Source organism: Grus americana, chromosome 3 (assembly GCF_028858705.1).
Source record: "Grus americana isolate bGruAme1 chromosome 3, bGruAme1.mat, whole genome shotgun sequence".
Taxonomy (NCBI): Eukaryota; Metazoa; Chordata; class Aves; order Gruiformes; family Gruidae; genus Grus; species Grus americana.
The window spans coordinates 46804896-46831987 of NC_072854.1; the positions used below are offsets into that span (position 1 = coordinate 46804896).

The 27092-nt window shown below is 35.7% G+C and overlaps 1 protein-coding gene across 1 annotated transcript in view; it reads left to right on the plus strand.

Moving 5' to 3' along the window:
* GRIK2 (glutamate ionotropic receptor kainate type subunit 2) overlaps positions 1 to 27092 on the plus strand; it is a 431194-nt gene that overhangs the window by 261103 nt on the left and 142999 nt on the right. The window contains exon 12 of the mRNA XM_054822179.1: positions 23657 to 23880. Coding sequence (XP_054678154.1) covers positions 23657 to 23880 — 224 coding nt within the window. The remainder of the gene's footprint in view (positions 1 to 23656; positions 23881 to 27092) is intronic.

Consider the following 27092-nt stretch of genomic DNA (forward strand, 5'->3'; position numbering starts at 1 on the left):
GATTCATAAAGAGTTATAGAAATGGTCCAATTTTTAGATCATGACTGTTCTTTTATTATATGTGAGGATTAAATGGGAACTTTTCTTCATATCTGGGAAGAGCAGGATTTTCACCTTAGAGGAAGTTAAGACTTACGCAGTTGGGCAATTGGAAAGCACTACTTAATCTGAATTATCTTCAGACATAGCTTTGTGTTTTACTTCAGTACCTTTTGAATTTTGTAGAATCAGTATCTTACTAATAAATGCTTACATACAAAATGCTTACATTTAAAAATTGTAGTGGCCTTTTACTCTCTCAAGATCAGAATACTTTCAAATATTTATATAATCAGTTTAAAATGTTTCTGGAGACATATTCCTCCAAAAACTTGTTATTTTTCTTCCCCTCCCCCCCGCCCAATTTAAGGTCCTTATGTTCTTGAAGGAATAGAGCCAAGCTCTTTGTATTACTGTGTAGAAGTGAAAAAAAGTTCCAATAAACAACTATATTGATTTTTGGTTGCTTCCTTTCTGAGACAAAGAAAAATCTATATGAGTAAAGGAATTTAAGTTTCTTCCATCTTTTTCTTTTCTGTTCCTCCCCTGCTGTTTCATCACGTTGTTTGGACTCTCATTCTTTTCTTCATATTTAATGGCAAGTCCTGCTGTATAGATCCTCATAAGGAAAGGCTAAGGAGTTTCTCTTGCCTCTTCTGTTCAAGGACAGATACTCTTCCTCCTTGTAACTTTCATGCAAAAGGTCTGACAGTTGAGATTTTTAATACAATGCAGGACACTTCAGCCACGCCTCTTTCATTAGGCAAAATCTCAGAAAATTTGACAGTAGCAGGGAGTTAGGTTCAGGTTCAAATAATAAGAATGTTTCTCAGGACAGTCTAATTAATAATCCAGAGGCAGGATGTCACTAGTGACTTTAGAAATGTGTTTTGCCTCATTTCGCTAAATTTGGAAAATTCATAGAATCTTTAAGGCTGGAAAAGACCTCTAAGATCATCAAGTCCAACCGTCGACCCAACACCACCATATCTACTAAACCATGTCCCGAAGTGTCACATCTACATGTTTTTTGAACACCTCCAGGGATGGTGACTCCACCACCTCTCTGGGCAGCCTGTTCCAATGCCTCACCACTCTTTTGGTGAAGAATTTTTTCCTAATATCTAATCTAAATCTCCCCTGATGCGACTTGAGGCCATTTCCTCTTGTCCTTTCGCTGGTTACTTGAGAGAAGAGACCAACACCCATCTCACCACAACCTCCTTTGAGGTAGTTGTAGAGAGCGATAAGGTCTCCCCTCAGCCTCCTCTTCTCCAGGCTAAACAACCCCAGTTCCCTCAGCCACTCCTCATAAGACTTGTGCTCCAGTCCCTTCACCAACTTTGTTGGCTTTCTCTGGACATGCTCCAGCACCTCAGCGTCCTTCTTCCATTGAGGTGTCCAAACCTGAACACAGTATTCGAGGTGTGGCCTCATCAGAGTGCACTACAGGGGCACAATCGCATCCCTACTCCTGCTGGCCACACTATTTCTGATACAAAAATTCAGGACTTTGGCACAGTGATTTATCTCTCTTCCTTTGTGGCAAATATTTATGACTCTGAGCTGTCATTCATGTCATATTTCTTTAAAGATATTATAGATGTCATAGCTGAAACAGATATATCAACTGAGTAAGCATTAGAGAAAAAAAGGGTCCTGAAATATGGGACAAGTGGAGATTCAGAAAAAGAAGATTCTCCAGAGAAGCTATAAAATCATGAGTTTAAATCCAGAACTGGTTATTTCTCCTTCTTTGACACATTTTCCACTAATTCATAGTATAGATTGATCACATGATCACATAACAATTTATCAGAAAGTAAAAATATATAGGAACATATATAATGCAGAAGTGATTCTAACTCATATTTCTGCAAAAATCTATTTTTTTCCCCTGACCTTTCTCCATTTAAACCTGCATCTCAGACTCTCTTAATGTTCATCTTGCTATCTTACTGTCAAATTCAGTTGAAGATCTCCAAATCTTATCTCATTATTTTTTACTCGTCTTTTTTATTCCTTCATTCTTGTCACTGTTCCTAACACCAACATTTTCATAAAAGTTCAAGACATAAGGGAATCATTTTAGATTTCTTCCTCTTTATTTCCCTTTTCATAGAGACTGTGTTCACATCTTGCCATGTCTTCTATAAATCTTGAAAAATCAATCTCCTCTCCTCCCCTTCCCCTTTCCTTTTTTTCACCTTCCCCTTTCCCCCTTCCCTTTTCCCTTTTCCATACAGTAAAATAGCTCTCAGGACAGACCTTTCTCTTCTATGTTTGCCTGCAGCAGTAACCCTGTTTCTGTCTTCTAAGAAGTTCATGAAACCATTTCTTGAGCTCCCTGTTCCTTGCCGATTTGACCTAACATCTTATATGCATGCTTTTCTCTTATCGTGCTGCATCAGTGCTGTTGAGAGTGCTTTATTTCCATATCACCGTTCCTGTTTGAATCATGAAAGTATCATTAAGACTCCTTGATATTTTATTTTTGTTTCTGCAGAAGCCATTAGTAACGATTGTTCACATTTCAACAGACAATTTGACTCTGAAATGAATCCTAAAATAGATTTTTCTTTGTTTCCCAGTTAAGAGAATTTACAGGCTGTAACTGTTGTTATGAAGAATATTTTTTCATTAGAAATTCTTTTGGCAGGTATTTTTCAATCAATTAATTATAAGTGAATTTCTCTTAGAAATCTCTTGTTCTGGTTTTGGTACTCTATAGAAGAAGGGAAATAGAATCTATTCAACATTTTAATTAAAAGAAGTGATGATAAAATTAGAATTTTAGAATCAGATGTTAAGTTTAGGACCAGTCAATTTGGGTTCATAGTGATTTTCCTTTTGAAGACTGGGGTAAAGACTTGTTTTCATGGAACTTTTTGACTTCAATAAAATAAAAGAATTCTAGCACACAAGTTTTTAATGAGCTGTCTTAGGAATAATGCTTCCCCAATAGTATATCATGTCAATGGTGAGATACCAGGCAAAGATATGCATATTTTACTTTTTTCTCTACTTGAGTAAACAAGCAAAAATTTTTGTTAGTGGAAAAAAATATTAATTTGATTTTGATGCTGTTGTCTCTGTCTTAGTTCTCCATACTTGTGGTATTACTTTTAAGCTCCTTAAAACATATACTACTCACAGTGTATTAAAATACATTATAACATGTCAAGTACTGCAAAATAAGAGTCTATTGTTAGCACATTTCTTGTCTGAAAAAGAATCAACTTCAGAGTAAGATATCTTTCCACCAGCATCTGCAAAATGAGCGTGCATTTTTTGTGAAAGTACAACATACTTTTAATTGCGCAAAACCCCCAAAACAAAACAAACAAAAACCCTGAACTCACAGAAGCTCAGAGTTTAGTTTGCTTTGGTTTCAGTTTTTCTCAAAGATACTTATTTGCATTCTTGGGGGTGTGTGTGGGGGGGGGGGGGTGGAACTGGGTGCAAGTAATTTCAGTATTTTATTTGGTAACACTTTAAAGTTTAGTTCTTAAAGTTTGTCTTTGCAAAAAATGTGTTTCTGCATTCTTGAAGTGGTAAAAATTTCTTTATTATAAGTGTGTAAGTTGTTGAGTTTTTTATATTTCCTGGTTTTGAAGGACTTTTCTTTCTTTAAATATAATAGCTATAGAAAACCTAAGTACAATACAATATGTGAACCAGTTTAAAAAAGAGGTTTGTTTTTTTTTTTTACAAATCAGTTCTATATTGAAATTTGCACTTGATCATCAATATTAAGAAAAAAAAACCTATTCCATATTCCTTTAAAATGAAGCTATGTTGAGCACATTAAAGACAATTTTTTTGTTTTAGAATAATATTATTCTAAACCCCTTGTAATCCTGGGCAGATTTGCTTTATTCAGAGAAGTGGTATCTTTGACTTGTATCCATTAACATATTAAATAATATAATTTTGATGACTGACTTCTGTACCCATCAAACTATTTGCTGAGATAATTAACATTATGGTAATCTTGTTAATCTGACTCATTAAAAAAATGAGGTTTATCTGTGAAAACCATGGAATGTGAGAGGGTAAACAACGTGGCAGTTTTATGAAACAAGGGCAGCTCATGTGTAATAGATGTCAAAGGTAATTTTTGGCAATGCCTACCTTTACTCTCAGTGTTATTACATAAACAAGGTACTAATAATTGCAGATGTTCTTAAAGAGGACAGAGGACTTTGATATGAACTCCTTTTTTCAGATATATTTTTTCTAACCTACTTCATATCTTACATCAGGCCTCTTAACATCAATTTAATCTTGAGTACTATTGCACAGATTAGATTGTTGTACCTCAGAAGGGAAGACAGGCTGCAAAAGACTAAGCTCAGGATTAAAATGCCTAAGTGAATGTTTTGGTAAAAGATGCTTGTTGGAGCACTAACTACATAGGCTTCTCTTTTAGCCAGTAGAGACCTAGTGAACACATTCATACCAGAGCGGAGAGACAAATTTGCATTACCTTCTAAAGCTGTGTCCAATGGAGTAAGTCAAGTTAGATGCTCCATGATCTCAAGCACATCTGCACAGGACATCCATCCTACTCTAGAGCAGCACATTTAAGGATAGGTTGGCTACCCAAGGTATCTTTTATGCAGCAGACATATTCAGGAACCCAAACCACTTTTCTAGAACTTGGTTAGCTGAATTGCTCTTTAGACTCTGTCAGCTGTATTGATTAGACCTTCATTGGTTGTGATGGGAGTTTAAACTGCTGCAGATTAAGCCAGTAGCCCACATATAAGTGTCTGGTGCCAACTGAGCTTCCTTCAGCTGTCCAAGACACCCACATAGCGCTGGAGGATCTAAGACCTATGGGATTCCCTTTCACTGATGGAACAACAACTAGAGGCATGGGGATACCTTATGGCATGTTACAAGCTCTAGTCCAGTTCAGAACAGGGGATGGAATAAGAGCTCAGGACTCTGCCTTTTGGTGTTAGCTCATGCTTAGGTCTTGCTTGAAGCAGTTGTGAGGCTGCAATCCATCTTTACAAAATTTATTTGTACTGCACTTGCCATAGTATTAATTGAGTGTTCATCTTTTTTTTTTTTTATTTAGTTACCGTCAGTAAATGTGAGTAGATAAATTCCTCTCTCAGTAAAGTATAGTAATACTTTTCCAAATGCCGATCCTTGTTCATGCAAGTAAGCATAACTGTTTTTCTTATGGAATTATGCTATTTTCCAATTATTTGTTTTCATTATCCCTGTCACCTATCATGTTTGTATTAGGAGCTGGAAAAAATAAGGATTACCATGAGAAGCTATGATGTGAAAAATAGCTATCTGAGAACTTTTATCCATTCAGAGAGAGAACAGTAATTTTGCTAACAGTGCCTTCATAACAAGGTTTTTTTTGTGTGTGTTCCTAATTTTTCTGTACCTTTAAATAGATCATTTAAGCTGTCTGGACAGAACTCTTGTCTTTCATCTGGTTGTATAGTTTGATGAAATATTTTTTTTATTAGGTTAATAGCATAAGATAAATTATTTTACAAATCTTGGTTTAAATTAATCATCTTGTTTCTTAGCCAAAACCTTGTATGAGTTTACATGGGATACATTGAGCAGTTTTCCATTACAAAAGTGGAACTTAAATTGTCATTTAATACATAATGTATAGTACTTACAGAAGAGTTTAAGCTCCTACAAAAAACAGGCTATATTTTTGACAACTATGTGAGACTTTTTACATTTTTTTTTACATTTTTTTTCCCACATCTTAGGTCTAAGCTACCATCTGCAATTGAATCTAAGGTGTCACATGATGAAAATTTTAATAATGCTAAACTTTTTCTACATACAACACAAATTTGAACTCTGATCCTTTGGGAAGATGATATTTTGAGGGATAACATTCCATAAACCACATAGTGTTTTGGCAGTTCTGCAGTTATGATATAGTTGTTGCTTGAACTAGCAACTCTGGTGAATATATAGAGATGGTAAGCTGAATGCCTACTGATTTCTGCTGAAGTACCTTCAAAAAAAAAAAAAGATGACACAGTTCTCTTTTTTTGTACTCTCTGTATATGTTTTAAATATGCTGTTTCTATTTCAGTTTTCTTATCCTTATCTGCTTGTATTTTTATCTGTCTTATATTTTGTTCATAATTTCTCTCTTTCTTGATTTATCTCTTTAGTCATTTGAAGTCCATCTGTTCTGCATGCATTTTTATTTCTTGGTATACATTTATTTACCTTGCAGATTAAGTATTCTTATGCTGAACCATTCTTTTCTGAATTTCCAGTAATCATTATTAGTCACATTTGTTAAGTTATGTTGGCAGTTTTCCTGCAAAACCCTCTCTTTAAACAAAGCTACTATTCATATTATTTAATATTGAAAAATAGTATTCCAACTCCTTCCAATTATTTTGTCACGACAAAGTATCTGTATTTCTTTGACTGTTAAGTGCCTGTAACATATATTTCATGTGTATGTTTATTGTTTTAAATATTCATATTATCTTCCAGTTATTATTGTTTGCATGCTTTCTTTTCCGCATTAAAGTAACATTTAATTTCTTTGTGAAATCTGTCCTGAGGTCTATAGGATAATTTATTATGATCATTTGTAATATGCCAGAAAATATCACTTGTGCTTTTCATGCCTTTCAGTCTAATTGCTAATTCATTAATCCATAACTTCAAGTGCTCTGACCTTTTATTTCCAATGTCATTTGTCCCAAGCTGAATAAGCAGCAGCAGGTGTCTCCCTGACAAGCACCTAACCGTGTCTCTTTTGTTGCTTGACTTCCTGTCTGAATTTATCAATGTAATTTACTCAAATATGCCATACTGTGCTTCTACTGTTCCTTTTTTTGTTTGCTTGTTTTGGGTTTGGGGTTTGGTTTTTTTTTTTGGTTTTGATTGCTTTAATGTGAAAGATCAAAGACATGGTCTTCTACATGACCAGAGAATTATTAGCAACTACAACTTTACTACTACTTCAAACAAACAGCCAACCATTGCTCTCTATACTCACTTAAAAGATGACACTTAATTTGCATGTCTGCTTAGTCACTCTGTAATAAAGGCTGTATATGATATTCCCATGGAAAAATGTACAAACAGATCCTAACTCAGAGTAAATGTTATGCAGAAAATAAACTCCAGATATAGTGCGGCAGAATGTATTGCAGAACACCATGAAAAAATACCAGGGAAATAAAAAAAATCAGTAATCTAAAATGTCAAAGAAATATTAAGCCAGAAGCTTAGGTCAAGTGTGCAAAATATATGTATTAATTCAGTGAGGAGCATAGCAGAAGCGCATATATGAATTCCCTATTAAATTGCAGGCAAGGAGTGTGCTATGATTTCAAGTACAGGACAGACTGAAGATGTAGTTTTCAACAAAAGAGCAGTTGAGCATGAGGAATTATTTTCCAAAGAGCAAAGAACTTCCACACAGTCTGCATTTAGTAAAGCAAGGCCCAGCAATATTTCTAATAATACAACAAGATACAGAGAATAATAATGCATACACTTTTTCTTAGTAGTTATAAATGTTATTTATCACATGATCTTTTGAGCTGATCATGTACTATGTTTCCCAAAGAAACCAGATGAACATTTTTGAGTACATTCTGCGGTTATTTGACACCAGAAGTGGTAGGAGATTTTTACAGTAGGATCTTCTCAATAAGTGCTCTGAGATCTGTGGAATTTTTCTCATGACCTGTACTCAGGGGACTGTTTATCTGAAATTTCTTGAGACTAGTGGTAAGTGAGTATTATCTTCCTGTTCGTTTAACTACAGTATGCCCAAGTAATGTTTTTTACAGTTAGGATATTATAGTTTTCTAATTTTAACTTTCACAAATTTAACTACTACTAATGAACCTTTTTCTTTTAAAACGCCTTTCCTTTTACTATGTGAAAATAACCTTTCTTCTTTTTCCATTTCTGTTTTTTCTCTTTTTCATTCTACCAGTCTTATAGGATCCTATCAGTGAATTGCCAAAGAATCAAACATTATTTGGAACAACATCCATGCTCTGCCTTTTGACATTCTCCTAGATAACTCAGGATTTTATTTGAAGAATAGATGAAATTCAGGAAGTACACTAAATGACTTTAGTAGTCAGGATCCCTTATGATAAATAGCATGTTTTGCTGCCTGAAACTGTTAGTTTGTAATTTCTATTCCTTGCCTTGACCATTTTCCTACCTACCCACATTCATAAATAGGATGTTTGCCCACTTGCCCCTCCTCTTCCCCCCCCCCCCTTTTTTTTTTTATTTTTTTGTGTGTGGCCAGTCCCTGGTTCACAAGTTTCTGGAAATGATGGGGAATCATTTCAAAAGTTCCTTGAGAAGTTACTGGCAAAAGAATGCCAGCACTGGGCAAAATCAAGTGTGAATTAGGGACCAAATATTTTAGAGGCTGGGTGAAAGAATTAGTATGTAAGCATTAACACAGAGCATGTTTTAAGTCTAACCAGCATAATCCCTATTTATAATTATTAGCTATTTGGACATGCCTGGCTAATGCACTTGGTTATATAAAATGATTAAGTTTCAGTGACAGATGAAAACATTTCAGTGAATAATTGGAATTCATTTTCAATGCATTGCCAGTGAAGTGAATCATAGCTCATCAAGGCAGCAGCATGAAGTTTTTCAAATGAGACTCCAAAAGATAACTCTTTAGCTCAAGCGTCATCTATGCTTACAGCAATGATTAGGAACTGATTGAATCCAGGGCCAGGGCTGTATTCATAAAAGTGTTACTTTTTTCATACCCTCATACAGTTATCTGATCTTTACAATCACTTTTGTTGCTATAATGATAGTGAAGAACAGCAGAAAATAACACGGGGATTATTGTTTCTGTGTATATTTCTGCTGAAGTGAAATATATGTGAAAATTAGAATTCTCTAATAGCAGTGTTAATTTCCACTGGGACTTATCCTTTTTATTAGGTAAATTCATGTGTCTGCATTTTTATTCTGTCTCTTCTGGTTCATAAAAGGTTGGTCGTTGGGGTTGCCCTCATTTAATAGAAATTAAATTACCTGGAGAAAATTGATGAAACAACTTCTCTATTCAAATATGTGCTTTTCCTCCAAGGAGGTGATTTGCAATTCTGTTTTTCATGTCAAATCGTCAGCAAGTTATTTTTACAGCTTATTGTGAATCTGTTCATTCAGTCTGGTTCTACAATATCTATACTTCAGTGTACAGTACGTGATCACTGCAAAGATTAAAATAAGTTCAGCTGTACAGGGAAAGTTGATAAGTAACAGTTTTCCCAATCTTCTCTTAGTCCTCCTCTCTGCCTACTCAGATCTTATTTTAACCTCGTTCCTCCCAGAAGTAATGATTAAGGACTTTGATTGCATGCTTGAAGTAGATCAGGAATTCATAAATTCTACTCATAACTCTGAACATGGCACACTCTGAACATGTTCATAAGAAATGTTGCTACTTAACCTCTGCTTGGATTTTCTTCATTTGGAAGTGGTAGCAGAAGGATTTTGAAAGACTTGCAGGGGACTTATATAAATCAGCTAGAGGTGTATTCATGAAGTACAAATAACACAACCAAATGAATTCTTAATATCATTACTGACACTAAAAGCTACAAAAAAAAAATGTTCAAAAGGTCTGTGCTGCAATTTGTCGTTTGCTCATCATGGAATGATGGAAGGTAGGGAGCAGGAACTGTGGAATCCTGGAGTATGTCAACTTTCAGCAAAATAGCATTTTAGTGAAACAGTTTCAGGATGTGCTGGCAGGAGATGTGTCCCTGGGAATGATGCCCAAAACACATCACCCATACTGTTTGAGGAACTGAAAGATATTAATTCTGATCTGTTGTTCTTACAGCATCAAAGATAATTCATTTTTTTAAGAAAGTTATACAAAAGTTGAACATTCAGGGTTAAAAAACAAAAAAGAAACTGCCAGTGCAGCCTTACTGAAGTCCAAAATACACCAAATGTGTGTTGGGAAGAAAACTTTATCACAATAGCTTGAAATTGGTTTGCACAGTCAATTTTTATCCTGTTATTTCCTGGCCTCTGCGAGCTGATTAGCAGTAATGTGTGGTAACTTCCAACGATGAGTAACTTCACTTCCTGAGAATGTATGTTAGTGTGAAACAAATATATATATACACACACACACATATATGCATACCAATGACTGCATATAGGTGCTTGTAAAGAATGAATGTATATTTTTGTGTGGATGTGTGGGGCACAGTACTCATAAAGTGCCAATAAAAACTGTGAAACAGTATAGAGGCCTGTTAGGTTTTTTTTTTTTTTTAATTCATGATATTAGGTAAATAAGTGACATACTGAGACTTACACAGATATGTTTTGTTAGATATTTTTGTTATGTGGATTGATATTTTAAGAATGCTACGTGTATTCTAGAATAAGAGTCTTGTCAAAAATGTATCAAAATCTTGTTATATGCAAATCCTCAAGTCATTCTTCAAATGCATGGTAGTTGATTATCTTCATTAGTTTTTAAACTTTGTTTACCTGAATAGAAAAGTAATTGAGTTCTTTCAAAATGTCATATGCAGCATTCAGCCCTGTCATTTCCATGTCTTATGATTTTCAAGTTAGTTTCAAAATGATCCTTCTGGCCCTCATAAGAACTATTGAAATACTGTAGTATTTCATAATTCCAAAAAGTAAAATCAAAACTAGTGTAAGATCTACACTTATACTATTGTTGCAGTGTAACAATAGACAGTTCAGTTAGGAAAAGCCACCATAGAAGCACAGTGTCATTGCTCTGGCCTCAAGTTGTGCCAGAGAAGGTTTACATTGGATATTAGGAAAAATTTTTTCTCCAAAAGGGTTGACAAACATTGGAACAGGCTGCCCATGGAAGTGGTGGAGTCACCATCCCTGAAGGTATTTAAAAGCTGTGTGTATGTGGTGCTTAGGGACATGGTTTAGCAGTGGACTTGGTAGTATTAGATTAACGGCTGGATTCAATGATCTTAAAGTTCCTTCCCAACCTAAATTATTCTAAGATTCTAATCCTCTTGCTATTAGAGACCTGCATAAAGGTGATAGAGTTTTGCTGAAAGAGTAGTAACAGCTTGGATTACAGCGGGATCATGATTTCAGATGTCACTCAAGTGTGCCTGAATCAGAAAACAAGAACCAGGCACCAGCAAAGAGTGTCATTGTACCAACCATGCTGTGTGAGACTGAGAAATAACACGTTTCAATTCTAGACTAAGTAGTCCTCTATCTAACTTGATATCGTGTTATCTCTAGAACTTCTGTTGAATTATTTGCTATATTTAAATGTTTAAATTTACGAGTTTGAAGTATCTTTAAAAAATTGTTCTGTAGTGTAGCCATCAGACAAGAATATTTTTCTTTTTCTCTTAATTCCCCACTGTAAGCCAGTAATGTAGAAATAAGATAAATAAGGTAGATGCCATATTTTAGTATTTAAATTCCTGTAATATCTGAGCAATTTCTGGTTATCTTTGTAATTTTAAAAATTATTTTATCTATTTATTTAACTGCTTCTAGCTTAACAGGAAACCAGCAATATTACAGAATGTTTTAGGATAGTATATGCCAAACATAGTTTCACTAGTTGCAAACTTTCTTGCTCTGTCTGCATCCAGAATAGAAATAAAATTGCAGTTTTGTTACAGAGATGTGTGTAGAGAATTGGAAAGAGAAATTACTTACACTACAGAATCAAAGAACTGTTGAGGTTGCAACTGAACCTAGAGATTACCTAGTCCAAATTCCTGCTCAAAGAATAGCTAACTAGAGCAGGTTGCCCAGGGCCATGTCCCATCAGGTCTTGACTGTCCCTAGGGATGGAGACTCCGCAATCTGGGCAACCTGCTCCAGTGTTTGACCATTCCTACCATAAAAAGGTTTTTTTAATGTTCAAATGGAATTTCCTGCATTTCAGTTTGTGCCCATTACCTCTTTTTTTTCACTGGATACCATTGAGAAGAGTCTGGCTCTGTCTTCTGTACTTCCCCTCCCCCCTTCAGTTATTTGTGTTCATTCATCAGATTCCCCTGAGATTTCTGTTCTCCAGGCTAAGCAGTCCCAGCTCTCTCAAGTCTCTCATAATGCAGGTACTCCAATCTCTTAATCATCTCCGTAGCCCTTTGCTGGATTCATTCCAGTATGTCCATGTCTCTCTTGTACCAGGGAGCCCAGATCTGGATCCATCACTCCAGATGTGTTTCACCAGTGCTGAGCAGACATCAAGGATCACCTCTGGCAACCTGCTGGCAATACTTCTGCCTAATGCAGCCCAGCTGGTCACCATCCTTCCAGAATTAGTACTGGTGCCTGGTTTATTCTTCCCAGGTGCAGTATTTGGCATTTTCCTTGTTTGAACTTCATGAGGTTCCAATCTGCCTATTTCTCTAGCCTGTTGATGTCCTTCTAAATATCAGCATAACCTTCTGGTCTGCCAGCCACACCTCCCAGTTTTGTGTAATTTGCATACTTTTTGAAGGCACACTCTGTCCCCTCATCCAGCTAATTAATGAATATGTTAATATTCATATGTTAGTATTGGTGCTGGTGTTGACCCCTGGAGTACACCACTAGTGACTGATCTTCAGCTGGACTTCATGTCACTAATCACAGCCCTTTGAGTTCAACAACTCAGCCAGTTTTCATGTAACCTCATCATCCACTTATCTAGTCTGTATTTCGCCAGTTTGTCTCCGAGGTTGTTACAGAAGACAGTGTTGAGAACCTTGCTAAAGTCAAGGTAAACAGCATTCAGTGCTCTCTACTCACCCACCAAAGCCAGTCATTTCATTGTAGGAAGATATCAGGTTGGTCAGACAAGATTACCCCTTTATAAATCCACACTGGTAATGTTCAATTATCTTCTTGTCCTTAGTATCAGGAGTATATGCTCCATCACTTTCCCAGGAATTAATTTGATGCTGAATGGCCTGTCTTGAAGACAGGACTGACATTTATTTTCATTCAGTCCTCAGGAACCTCCCCTGATCTCCACAACCTTTGAAAGATAATTGAGATTGGCTGATATTAGCCAGCTCCCTTAGCACTCATAGGTGCATCCTATCAGGTACCATGGACTTCGGTATGTGTAGTTTGTTTACATGTTCCCTCACCTGATCCTCCTCCACTAAGGGGTAAATCTGTCTTGCTCCAGACTTGCCCCATAGTCTCAGAGACCTGGGATTTCTGAAGACCAGTCTTTTTACCAGTAAAGATTGAGGTGAAGCATGGATTGAGTACCTTGGCCTTCTCCATGTCCTTTATCACCAGGTTCCCTTCCCCATTTAGCAGCAGTTCTGCATTTCTCTAGTCTTCCATTTGTTGCTTAAGTACTTGTAGTAGCCCTTCTTGCCCTTGATGTTCCTCAGATTATTTGACTCCAGATGGGCTTTGGCTATCCTAATCCTGTCTCTGCATGCCTGGATAGTGTTGCTGTATTCCTCATGGGTCACCTGTTCCTGCTTCCACCTCTATTATTCTTTCTTATGTCTAAGTTTTGTCAGGAGCTCCTTTTTCATGCAGGCCTCCTGCCATCTATTCTTGACTGCCTGAATGTGGGGATAGATGATTGTCATGTGAAGGGTACAAGTCTGATGTGTGGCTGAGGGATGCCCTCCCGTTGAGTCATGAGGTTCAGAAAGAATCCCTGTGCTTTCTAATCTCCTTCTCAGAGACGACCCTAGGTGCAGCTAGGTCCAGTCTTAGTCCCAGACTTGGTCAATGGTTTATGTCTAAAGGATTATGTGTGTAGCCACTTATCAGAATCAATGTTTGCCTGTCAGAGCCCCCTAAAGGACTTTCACTGAGACAGTTTCACAAAGCTGAAACTAATAGAAAGTTTATTAAAGTGACAGATATAAAGAGTTTGGAATTGCTGTCAATAAATGCACTTACTGCAATAGCGCTAACATATAATTATAATGCTAGCAAAATACTATCCCGGGTATTCTCACCAAAAAGGTGAAATCACAATGCTTACCAAGAAGGCACCCCTATCTTGGGTGGAGGAGAAGGAGCACAGCTCGTTGACTGCCTCTTTGGGGTCTTCAATTTCTTCTCTCCCTCCCAGGGGTAACTTACTCAATATCCTTTATACTCCAACCTTAGTTGTTCCCTCCCAGGGGTGATGTTTAACATGATTTGGGTGGAGAGTCGAGTACTATAGTCAAATATGTTTAGCATGTACTCCTTTTAGCTCATTATCATACGTAGGGTGTCAACTTCAATATTCACTTCACGGGTAATGAAGCAAAAGGTCTCAGTCTGGGCACTGTGGCTTTCAAAATTGTGTGTAGAAACCGTCTATCTGTTTATTCTGCATTCTATAGCCAAAACACGGCTGTCTTGCTGCTGTAAGACTCCCTCCTTCCACTGCTTCTCATACTAAACTTGTGGATCTCCATCTATGAAGTTTGTATGAGATAAGCAGATACTGGTGTATCACTCCAGCCTGTCAGGAGAAGATATACGATTCTATTCATTACACAAAACAAAAGGCACCATGGCATGAGAGGAAGGAGGAGCCTCTCCACAGACAGGATCTGCACAGCGTGCGGGGGGAAGATCCATCTGGGATCCGTCCAATGCTGCACAGAAACAAGGTTCCCTGCATCAGAAGGGATGTGAGATTTATTCGGCATCATATTCCTCTTTTTATTATATCTTGTTAAAACAGACCATTTATTAAGCCATTTGTTGTCAGGCCTTTCTTACTGAGATCCAGAAAGAACTCTGCATCACCTCTCTCTCTGTCTCACCTCAAACACACCCCTCTCTGTGCAGACATACATGGCCTGTAATCCCTTCCATTTAATGTATGAGGTTCAGCTAAACTGTCATGGATTATAGTGTAAAACATAATGCAAAATCTATTTTTGAAACTAAACATAACCAATCCATAATTTTTTGTGAGCTATTGCTCCCTCTTCAAAATATGTTAAGAAACATGTTCAAGTGCGAAGGTATGCATGAAATTTGAAACTTAACTGGATGCAAAATACACACTTGTATGAAGCTGCAATGTATCCTTCATAGTTTTATAATGGTAGGTAAAAGATGTAAATATTTATTGATGTAAAACTGTGTCTGTGTAGACTGCTCCCCCCACCCCATAGCTGTTGACAGTAAAAACTTATTTTGCCCAGTATCCTGACTTCCTGTTTAACCAGCAAGAAATGTCAAGAAAATTGTATGAGGATGAACAGATGTAGTGATATTTACCCCATCAGCAATTGTGGATAGGGTCCTACTGAACTATAAGATAGGGTGGGGTTTGTTTTTTTTTTGGGGGGGGGGGGGGGGGGAGGGGGTTGTGTTTGAGTTTTTTTGGTATAAAATAGTATTCATGAATTTTCTTCAATTATTTGAAAACATTTAAAATATTGATATCCACAGGTTCCAAAAGCAAGGAGTTTTACAGCTTCATTATACTTAATGTGAAGAATCATTTCCTTGTTTCTTGTTCTGAGCTCTTTTTATTTACTGCCCTCCACTTCTTTTTGTGCAGGTTGACATAGAGCAATTATCTTATAGTCTTTCTACTTTGGATAACTTAGTGTCATCCATAAATGTTGTTACTTAACTATCTATCCACTTTTTACTTGGGCAGTAGTTAGGCTACAAATTTGTCTATGTCTGCCTATCATATATCAATGCTTTTTCTTGTTATATTTGTGTTCCTGTTCATTATGTATTTGTACCCCTTTGTTGATCCTTGTCTTCCAAAATGAAGCAGAACTTCATATAATACGAGGAATAAATTATAACAGTAATGACATTTTTAAATGTTTCATAGATTCCATCTTGTAAATATCAGAAACATTTTAACTCAGCCACCACAGATTTCATTGTTAGGATTTGCATCTTGTTTTTATTAAAGCTGATTGTTAATAAGTTTATCCTGGTATCTTCAGTATTTAAATAATGCCTAGAGCTTGGATAAGCTTTATTGAATTTAAATAAATGTAACAAGTTTTTCAAATGAGTTAGCTTAAATATACCGTAGGCAGAGCAGAACTAAATTAGGATCTAGTGCCTAAAAACACTGCTAACATTTTTCTTCCTTAGATTTGTGATAATATTTTTTGGTAATAAAATACATACTGTATTAGCTATTCTTTTATAATTATGGCACATGTAAACTATTGCATGATATATAATGGTTTGAGAATATACATAATATAAAAACACTTCTGTTTTTATTTAATATATGATGGAGTTCTCTAAAAAGACTATTTTTTGTTATTGCTGCTGATGATAATAATAGTAATAATAATTTTTATTTAAAGCCTAAGACACTGGAATTTAATGATTTATTGAGAATTTCAGTGTGTGGATTCTTTTTAAAATAAAGTCTAGTTCTTGTGATGGCCGCATCAAAATTCACCTGGATTGGATGAGTGTACAGGAGGTTGATTTTGTCCATTTTAATGGGTTTTATCCCATTAATTAATTAAGCTGATGAAATCATAGATTTCAAAAAGTTCTCAGTCAAGAACTGTTAATCAGAGATAGTATATCCTGCAGTGATCTACTCCCATCCAAATGATAAGCAAAAACATTATTAATCATTTTGATTCCTATGTAAAAAATTGCAAATGAAAAAGTGATACAGAAAAGTGGGAGCAAGTCAAATTTGACACAAGCCAAAGTTGACTGCATGAGGAAATGAATTCACTGAAACAATTTGATAAAAACCCATATATTTGAGAATAGAATTTACATCAAAATTAAAAAGTGTGGGCTTTTTTTGTCCTGAGTGCAGTAACTGTAAGTATAGGTGACACAGCTGGTTAACAACATGAAAAAACCACTTCCAGGGAGCTGCAGTAAATCTGGAAAGTATAATGATAAAAATGCTAGCTACGACAAGGAATCAATGTTACCTCTGTATTTTATTTCAGGAAGCTGTACTGGAGCATGGTGTCCAGTAATTTTCATATTCAGTAACCATCTCTGGCACAAGAATGCAATTTTGGGAAAAAAAAAAAAGAGTGTGATAATTGTAAAGAAGATCTGTAACACTGTAATTAATTTAAGTAATCTTATTTTTTTTTTTTTTTTTAATTATGGAGGGAGTTTTCCTTTCCTGAACCCTGAGCTACAATGTCTACAGTCTTGTAAATACTGTCTTTGGCAGTTTGCCCTTTCTGTGGGTATGTGAATCTCGTTCTTCTAACCATTAGAAGAGCCCTTTGTGGAAAACTCTACTGGAGTGAAGTGATAAGGATTAAAGCTGAGATTTTCTTATCGTTTTAACTTATTGTCATCCACCTTCCTGCTAAGTGTAGTTTTGTGGTTCACTACCTCTAGCTCTCTTACATACTATTTGTGTAACTGTTGATTAAAACAAAGTTGGTGAAAAATACTTTAGTAAAACAGTGTCCTATAAATCAACAGATAGAAACTTTTTGACTATTTTCAATGGGTACTCATATTACATCTATTCAGCTATTAAATCTGATCTGCGCTGGCATAGCTAAATGAGAATGGGCTAGAAAAAATCCTAGGTTTACTAAGCTTGAATAAAAGGAAATAATGTAAATTTACTTATTACAGAGTTCCTGACAGTTTTAATACTAATATTTTTCCTTGACTAAACATTCAGAGACTGACAAAGGAGCAAACCGAAAACAATACCAAAAGTCAGTTCTAGACACTGTTAGGTTGATCAAAAGATCTTTTCCATCCTAATTAAAAGCTGTTATAGGAAGGATTCCAAATGTTTTTGTCTAGTTGAATTCATACAGCAAGTTGTTTCTGTAATAGTGGACAGCAGGCAAATTTCCTCTGCAGAATTTATTTATTTATTTATTTATTTACATCTAGATCTCTAGATGATCTCGGTTACTAGATCAGGATCCTCCTCTAGACACTTGACGTCTTGTAGTTGACACAACCATTAGTTACCATAGCTGTCCAAGACTTTGCCAAGAAAACTATTAGCCATGCTGACATAAGGATGTCTACAGAAATGAAACAGCTATGAAATTTTACTGAGAGTCAGTAAAATGAATCTGAGTAAACTGCCTTTCAGTAACTTTTTGTTGCTGAACAGTAAATACTGAGATGCAGCTCAGCAGTTAGAAACAAATGCGTAACTTGAGCCCGTACCTATTGAAACTGTCATCATATGTTACTTTATTATGCTGATAAACAACTGCTAAAGTTGCATTTATATATTATATTATTAGCAATTAATCTTAAACGATACAAGTCAGGATCCCACAAGAAGGCATGACATCTAAACTCAGCTATGTAGCCTAGACTTGTTTTGGACTTTATGGTATGTTATTTCCATTTGGCAAAGGTAACAATTTCTAGCAGCGGCTTTCTAGGACCTGTTAGGAGGTTATCAAGAAGATGCATCTGGGCTCTTCACAGTGGTGCCTGGCAGGAAGACAAAAGGCAATTTATGCCAGGCATAAATTGAAAACCTCCAAGGATGGAAATTGCCTAACCTCTCTAAGTAACCTGCTCTACTACTTGTCTGTAGAAATGTTTTCACTATGTGGACGGACAAGCCGTGGAACAGGTTACGCAGAGAGGTTATGTCATCTCCATCCCTGGAGGTTTTCAAAACTGACTGGGTAAAGCCCAGAGCAACCTGGTCTGATCATATAAATGACCCTGCTTTGAAGAGGAGGTTTGACTAGAGACCTCCTGATGTCTCTTCCCACCCGAATTGTTCTATGATCCTGTGAAAGGTAGTAGAAAAACATGAAAAACAAATTATATCAAAATAATGTTAAGTGGCTAGTTAAAATAAAAAATAGCAATAAAGCCCTGATAAAGTCCTAGTGGTTTCAAAAGGAAATTAAGAACTTGTGTCAAGACCCAAAGCTTTTCACAGGGCATAACATTTTCTGTAATGTAGCAGCATGAACAAGCCAGGTTAGGACAGATTACAAGCTTAAATCCAAACTACACATCTTAGTTTTCCAAGTCAGTGACAGAGAAATGCACTTCTGTGAACAGGAATAATGCATAAGCTCTTTGTGCATTAAGAGCCCGTTAGATGGGTTTAAAGAATTGAAGCTGGGCATTAGCCTTCCTCTGTTTAGCTTAGGGATGCATTTTCTCCAAAGGGAATGTAGTTGTAGAGTCTAATTAAAAATAATTAGTAGCCATTTCGTGGTTGCTGTGTCTAGATTGTATTTAAACTTCTTATTCCTTTGAGTAAAATAGGTGAGACAAAAATTTTTCAGAAAAGGATCATCAAAAGAAAATTCAATCAGTGTTTAGTAGAAGCTATTAAACGCTTTCAAAGTTCACTTTCCCCAAAAATTAATGTGGCAGTTTCTCAGGGTTATATTTTATAGAGTTAAGTTTCAAATACAAAATATCAGAATCTACAAATACCAACTTACTATAACTGCTATGGCTCATGCACTACTGAACGTTCATGTGCAGATTTCTTACTGAAGTTATTTGTAGCTGCATGCATAGATTGAATTCATTGTAAGTTAAAAATTTGTCTTCATAGAGGTTATGTACCGAATTCCAGCCCTATGCAACTGAAAAAAAAGTCCTCTTTTTTTCTTTAAATTTTACTTTATGGAAAATAGTCAGTCAACAAGCTGCTTGGAAGTAAAAAGTAAATGAAGAAGCAAATGAAGAGGATTTTAGCATGCCTTAGGGGCTTCTGTAGCAGAAATATTTTGTGTATACCTTGAGTTGTTTATTGGTGAGCGAACATAGTACAGCTGCACATGACAGCAACGCAGGGAAACCTTTACAAGATGGTGAAGAGAGTATGTGCAGTCCTCATATGGCACAAAAAGAAGGGAAGGTCTAGCAATCTCTGCTCACAGAGTTATGCAGTAATGTAGAAAGTAGACCATACTGAGAGTGCATATGAAAGGATAAAATATCATTATCTTTTAAAATGGAGGGTGAAAATGGTACATCAAGTACTACTGAGAATGTACTGTTAAAAGTAATGCTCAGAATATCTGATGCACTTTGAGAAAGCAGGGTAGGAATAACTGTCAGTGGTTCAGTTGACTTTGAAAAGTGTCCTGTATGATAAATTCTGTTTCTTCCTCCCTCTTGTCCTGGACATTCTCTTCCTTGCTAGGGAACCTCTCTTTGAAAAACTGTCAAGATGAATGCAGAATGTGAGTGCCATTCTCCAGTTTATCATGTCATGTCTTTGAATGGCGGAGTGAATGCAGGATTGTGATTTCCTCACACTTGAAATAATTAAAGTAAGAATTTATTGTGAGGAGTATTTTTCTCCAGTCTCTGCTATCTACCATTGCCGTTATTGTCTGCAGCATGCTCCATCATATGGTATGGCTGCTGTTTGGGTTGCTGTACAACTTTTCCATTTTGCTCAAGATAGTACCTTATGTTGGAATGTCTTTGTTGTCTTTGTTTCTAATTACTATTGTAACCTTTAGTTCGTGCAGAATTTTTCTCTGCAGCAGCTGGCTTATCCTCACTAGTCCTTGGATACTGTCAGAAAAAGGCCTTCATTTCAAGTACTCTAGGGTCAAGAATAAGTGCTATTTAGGATTATGCTTTCAGACAGATAAATCTTTTTTTTTTTTTTCTTTAGAAAATAGAATCATATATCATTGCCACATGAGACAAAGAATCTTTGTTATAGAACTTATCAAAAAGCCATTTTAGGATGTACTCATTTCTAAATGTTGATAAACATAGATTGGTAAAATTTTAATTTTACACCATTCCTCTCCAATTCACTCTGAGAAATTAACTAAAGAGAATTCTCTTACTTGTATTTCTTCATTGTAGAGAGTATAGAAGACCCTGATACTGCACTTATGGAAACTTGGCTCCTTATTTCTCTTCCTTTCAAGTAGTGCCATTTCAGAGTGAAACAATTGCCAAGAGAATTTAATATTTTTGAGATACTATGTATCTAATTAACAAAAGTGGTTACATGTGGCAGTATTACATTTTTATGCTGTCATTCTAGTAGCTTTTTGTTTCCTCAGTCAGGAAAGACTTTGGATATTATTTTTGTTGAGATGTTTAATTTTTTTTCTTACGGAGATATACTGGTCCAAGAATATTGAAACAGTCACTAAAGCTCTGAAGAAAATCTTGAGATATCAAGATATACACCTGTATTTTGTGTCTGTGCCTTCCAAGTTGGGGTATCTGATTCTCTGTTATATAAGACATGAATTATTTCTTGTTTGGTTATTTTTCTAATGTCATCTGCAAATTCCCTAGAGCTTTGCTCCACTGGAGATAGTTACATCCTATATTCACCTGCTTATCATTTTCTTTTCACCTAAGGGCAAAGGGTCGGATTTCCTATAGTATTTGTTAAAAGAAATGATTTGTTATTCATTAGCCATATCCTGGGCTTCATCAAAAATAGTATGACCAGCAGGTCGAGGGAGGTGATTCTGCCCCTCTACTCCCCTCTTGTGAGACCCCACCTGGAGTACTGTGTCCAGCTCTGCGGTCCCCAGTACAAGAGAGACATCGAGCTGTTGCAGTGAGTCCAGAGGAGGACCATGAAGCTGATTGGAGGGATGGAGCACCTCTTCTATGAAGACAGGCTGAGAGAGTTGAAGTTGTTCAGCCTGGAGAAGAGAAGGCTACGGGGACATCTTATAGCAGCCTTCCAGTACCTGAAGGGGCCTACAGGAAAGCTGGAGAGGGACGGGTTACAAGGGCTTGTAGGGACAGGACAAGGGCTAACGGTTTTAAGCTGAAAGGGTGTAGATTTAGATTATGTATTAGGAAGAAATTCTTTACTGTTAGAGTGGTGAGGCACTGGCACAGGTTGCCCAGAGAGGTTGTGGCTGCCCCCTCCCTGGAAGTGTTCAAGGCCAGGTTGGATGAGGCTTTGGGCAACCTGGTCTTGTGGAGGGTGTCCCTGCCCGTGGAACTAGATGATCTTTAAGGTTGCTTCCAACGCAAACCATTCTGTGATTCTATAAGGCTCTGTTAATGTTTTAAGTCCAAAATTCACAACTGCCAGTAGGCTTCCAAAAGATCTATTTTCTCTATCTTTGGGCAGCTACATCTTCTGACAGTCTCTAGTGGGTTGGCTTCAGAGTCTTAGGGTAAGAACTGCTAGTTGCCTCTCAAACTAGTATCTTGAGTTGTTATGTCACTCAAACTTCTACGTGTTGACCTATAACTTTTAATCCAAATTAGTTTTAGTTTCTTACTTTACTGTTTTCTTTCTGCATTAACTGGAATATCATCAATAATATGCAATCCATAAAAACTCAGCTGCTGTGGAATAAAGTCTTGCTGGTCTGATTAATACCTATAAGTTCTGAATACCAATGGAAATGAAATATATGTCATGTTTTTGACTAGTAAACCCTTACCAAATTAAACAAACAATGTCAACTGAGTTTCACATTGTAACAGAAGTACTTTACTAGGGTAGATCTAATGATATGATAAATGCTCATAACAACAACAGACTATAGTAGAGCTTTGTGGAAGGTGAGACAACAAAAAAAGGGAACATTTAAATACTATAGTATTGTGGGGGATTTTGAGTGTTACACAGCGTACACAATACCAACTGAGCAAAATAAAATATATAAATGTATGAAGTTATATGATTTTATTGGGTATAAAATCTCTGGATCTTGGTTTAGGACAGGCATTCTTAAATTGGTGTTATTTGCAGCTATGTTACTTGGATAACAAGTAGCTATACCATTCTCTACCATTACATACCTATATTTATTTACATATAGTTCACAAGGAATACTTATTTTACGCTTGTCAAATCTTGTACTGTATAGCATCTCACTCTGAGCTTCCCTCTTTCATACGTACACATGTGCATGCACACACATTTTCAGAGCTGTTGACAGAGATTAAAAGGTAGATGTTGTAGATTTCTTGTCAGTATGATTTCCATTAAGTTTTGAATAAAAAATAGTCTAGACCATTTACTATTCTTTTATGAATTATTGCCATAATAAGTAAAAATAAATGTAAATTGATAAAATACATTCCATTGTATGATTTCATTTTAAAGGCTGCAATTGATTAATAGTTATCTACAAATTTCAAAGTGATTTCTGCAAACTAATAAAGAGAGTTGCACTTTGTTAGAACTTACTCCCTGTAGCAAACTTTCAGGCGTAGCGCTTCTCATTTTAAAATGTTCTTTGTTTTGTGCCAATACTTTTATGCTAAAATAAGTAAAACTGCTTCCTGGCCCTTTCCCTATACGTATACAAGCATATTCACATCTGCTTCACAAATATATTACCTTCTAAAGTGTGCAGTGAAGGAGTGACAAAGAGAACACATATGTTGATATGTACATTTTAAAAGTTTTAAGACATGGATATTCATGTTTTCTGCAAGATGCAATATTTTTCTTTGCTTTTATCCCTGTAATAGCACTTTTAATTTTTTTCTAAATGCTGCTATGTCAGTTTAGCAAACAGGAAGTAGAATAAATCTGTTTCAGTACTTCTAGGAAGAAGAGAGTTTTAAATTTCAGCCTACCTAGTACAAGAACAAACTTCCTCCATTTAAAGTTTGTCTTTTGCCTAATCTGATTGTGTGCTTCAACCTGTTTCTTCTGACTTAAGATCTGTTTCTCTTTTTGTATTTCTGTTAACAGAAAGCTGATCTTGCAGTTGCACCACTGGCAATTACCTATGTTCGAGAGAAGGTCATCGACTTTTCCAAGCCCTTTATGACTCTTGGAATAAGTATTTTGTACCGCAAGCCCAATGGTACAAACCCGGGCGTCTTCTCCTTCCTGAATCCTCTCTCCCCTGATATCTGGATGTATATTCTGCTGGCTTACTTGGGTGTCAGTTGTGTGCTCTTTGTCATAGCCAGGTAACATGTCAACTTTTGTGATTTTTTTGGCAATTGTTATCATCTTTTTCTTACTAATAATTGTCAAAAGTCACAAAAATTTTCTTACTTTCATACTCTTATATTTTAACTTCATGATATACAGAAGAATAATTAATGAAGAGGGTTCTCACTATTAATTTTCTCCACTGCCATACTACACCTCTAGTTTGTTATGTCACTAAGTCTTGAGTAGCTAGCTTTCTCCTTTTATTTACAAATTTAGAGACACTAGAAAGTTTACAAAATGTCTTTTCTGAATTGTGCTGTGTTTAGAAAGACAAGGGTTGACATTTTATTTTGTTAGCTTGTTTTCATTTGATGCTGTGGTGCTTAATCTCAAATGGAGTACTTAGCTGCCCATGTTAATCCTAGATGTCCAAATTGGGCCTCTATCTGTAACAAAGCAAGTTGCTTTTATGTAGATTAGTATCTGAGAAGTAGGGTAACAATATTTAATTTTTAATTGTTTGCTAGGTAAAATCCCTGAGTTACCTTACATAAAGTCCCAGACTGGGATATATTTGGAAGCATGTTTAGTTGTGCTTTTGGAGTTAAGGAACTCAGTACAAAAATTGTTAAATTATAAATCAATTTGATATATAGGGCTCACTTTTTTAATCTGTTTTCTTCAACACAGACAAGCAGGAAAATATCTTTTGTCAAAAATTCCCATTATATTTACCTTTTCCTTGTTAAATAATTAGGACTGACTGCAGAAATATAGTCTTACATGTTGTAACTTTTACTTTTGCTGTGATGGAAAAAAAAAATTCAGAACAGTAAATCAGTGATTCTCAGGAGTGTAAATGTAATGTCTTTTGCAGATTCCTCCCAGTAGTCACTTTAAAATATTTTTTTAGTCAAATACGTATAAACTATATTGGCTTTTATCCCTTTAATAAGGTGGTGGTTTTTTTCTATAGCAATGATTTTTAGAAGCATATGTTTGACTTGATAATGCAATCTCAGTTTAGCCTGAAGATTTTTATGGTTTCATACTGTGGTACACAGTAGAATCTACATATTTTTCTTTTCCTATTGTGCTGTAGTTGTTCTCTATCTTTCTTTGATACTACCTATATCTGCTTCATTTTGGAGAAGCTGGATCATTCCTCTACTAAGGGGACAGGTAATATTTTTAGAAACTAGTTTGAAAGTAATTTACCAAGATCACCTGTACAGAAAGTACATGAGGTATTGAAGTAATATAGATAACACTGAAACATATTCTTTAATGAATATTCTTTAACTTCACTTGTGTGCCTTCTTTAAAAGTCTGCTTTAAGAGCCAGACTGATGTTGAAAGTTTCTTGAAAGAACAGTAGATTTTAGTGGACTATATAACCAGAGACTAAACTAATTTCTGAGGTGTTCCTGTGATACAGGTAATTCTGAAAGCACAGTTGAGCATAAATCACAAATGTTATCTTGTGAAACACCTCACGTGAAATACTTATGTGTATGTCCAAGAGCTGGAACCCTGCTATCACTGAAGGACATTTTCAGCACGATGCACAGTGCTTGTGACAGACAGCTCCTAGTAATGTTAGTAGGAGTTGTATGGCTGAGTTCTTATGCTTTGAAAATGTGTCTTGTCATATTTTGTAGGAAAGATACATTTTCTTTAAGCTTTTTTTTTTTTTTTATTATTAAGCTATTCGGTCACTTGGTCTCACTAGCAGAACTGGAAAGAATGTTTATATTTAAACAGAAGCGCCACATAGTAGACCAATATTGCTGAAATTTTTTTCACTTGTCTGTTTTTGTGACCAGCACCATAAATTCTTTATTATCTTCATTGTAAAGCAATATGAAATATGCTTTATACTGAGCAGAGGAGTTTGGTTTTTTGTAGACATATTTTATGCCTAAGTTTATATCAGCCTTCAGATCTAGAGATTTTCAGTACCTCTTAACTTGTACAATCAAATATTGATAACGCATTTAGAAATAAAAGATCTAGGGTTATGTAAAGTGATCTAAAGATTTTATTCATAATGCAGAATGACTTAATACTATGTAATACCATTTTCTAACACTATAGTTCATATAAGGAAACAGGTCTAAGTTAAAAATGTAATCTGCTGAATAATAGAGAAAAGAAAATTATTCAAAAGTAAAAAAGGCTTTTGCTAATATAAGTCACAAAATGCATGTCATGTAAAGGGAGATACTGCTAACCGAAGTCTAGTAGTGAAGAGGACTTTGCAGCACAGTTCTATGTATTTTCAGTACAGATTATAAATTAGATATTCACAGCTGATGATGTATTTTTCAGTTGTGGTGTCATGAGACTGTTGGACTGTATGCCACTAAATTAATAGGTTCCACCTAGAGTGTCTTATTAAGAAGATTTCTATTTCACAACAATCCTTCCATAATGAATGTTTAACTACCAGTGTTTCACAATAATTACTATGTGTTTCATAATAAGGTGTATCTATGTTTGGAGCAGTACTAGTATGTCTTTTATGATATGATGTTTTGCAATTACAACTCATCAGAGTATTTAGTGTAGAATATTTATTTTTAGATTTAAACCTCCCATTTTTGTGTCAAATGTTTCATGATTTTTACCATGTCTTCCAAACAGTGTTGGAATGTAAGAGCTTGGTACATTGAAAATGGAAAGTATAGTTCTGTTACGGTACTTGGATTTCATCCATTAATTAGTGATATTGTCCTATTTAGGGAAGGATGAAGAAATTAGTAAAAGGTTCAAGAATCTTTGAGAGACAATTGCTGGAAGGAGTTTCAGAGTAACATATTAGGCATAAAGGAGCTGGGGCAGGGGGGAAGTAATATAAATCTTTATTAGTCTTTTCCTTTATTTGAAAGACCATTGAATTTTCCTTCTAATTTGAGAACCAGATATAAAGAGCTGGAATCTTTGCATATTCAGCAAGACAAAAAGCTGGCAGAGAGATTTATTTGTTAGCTGGAGGGCTTTTCTATGTAATTTTCCTCTTGTAGTCGTCCCCGCCCCCCCCCCCCCAAATGAAGAGTCATCTATTTATGTGGGCAATAGAGATTTTGCATGGTGGATAGGATGTATATATATGTGTTCTACACAGTGTTTTCTTTGTCATTCTTTGTGGGAAATTATAGTAGGCTGTGATTTCTCCATATATATGAAAACCTCTTAATCTTGTTTGTTGTTATTGTTGAGTCTAAGTAGTTATGGTGGTTAG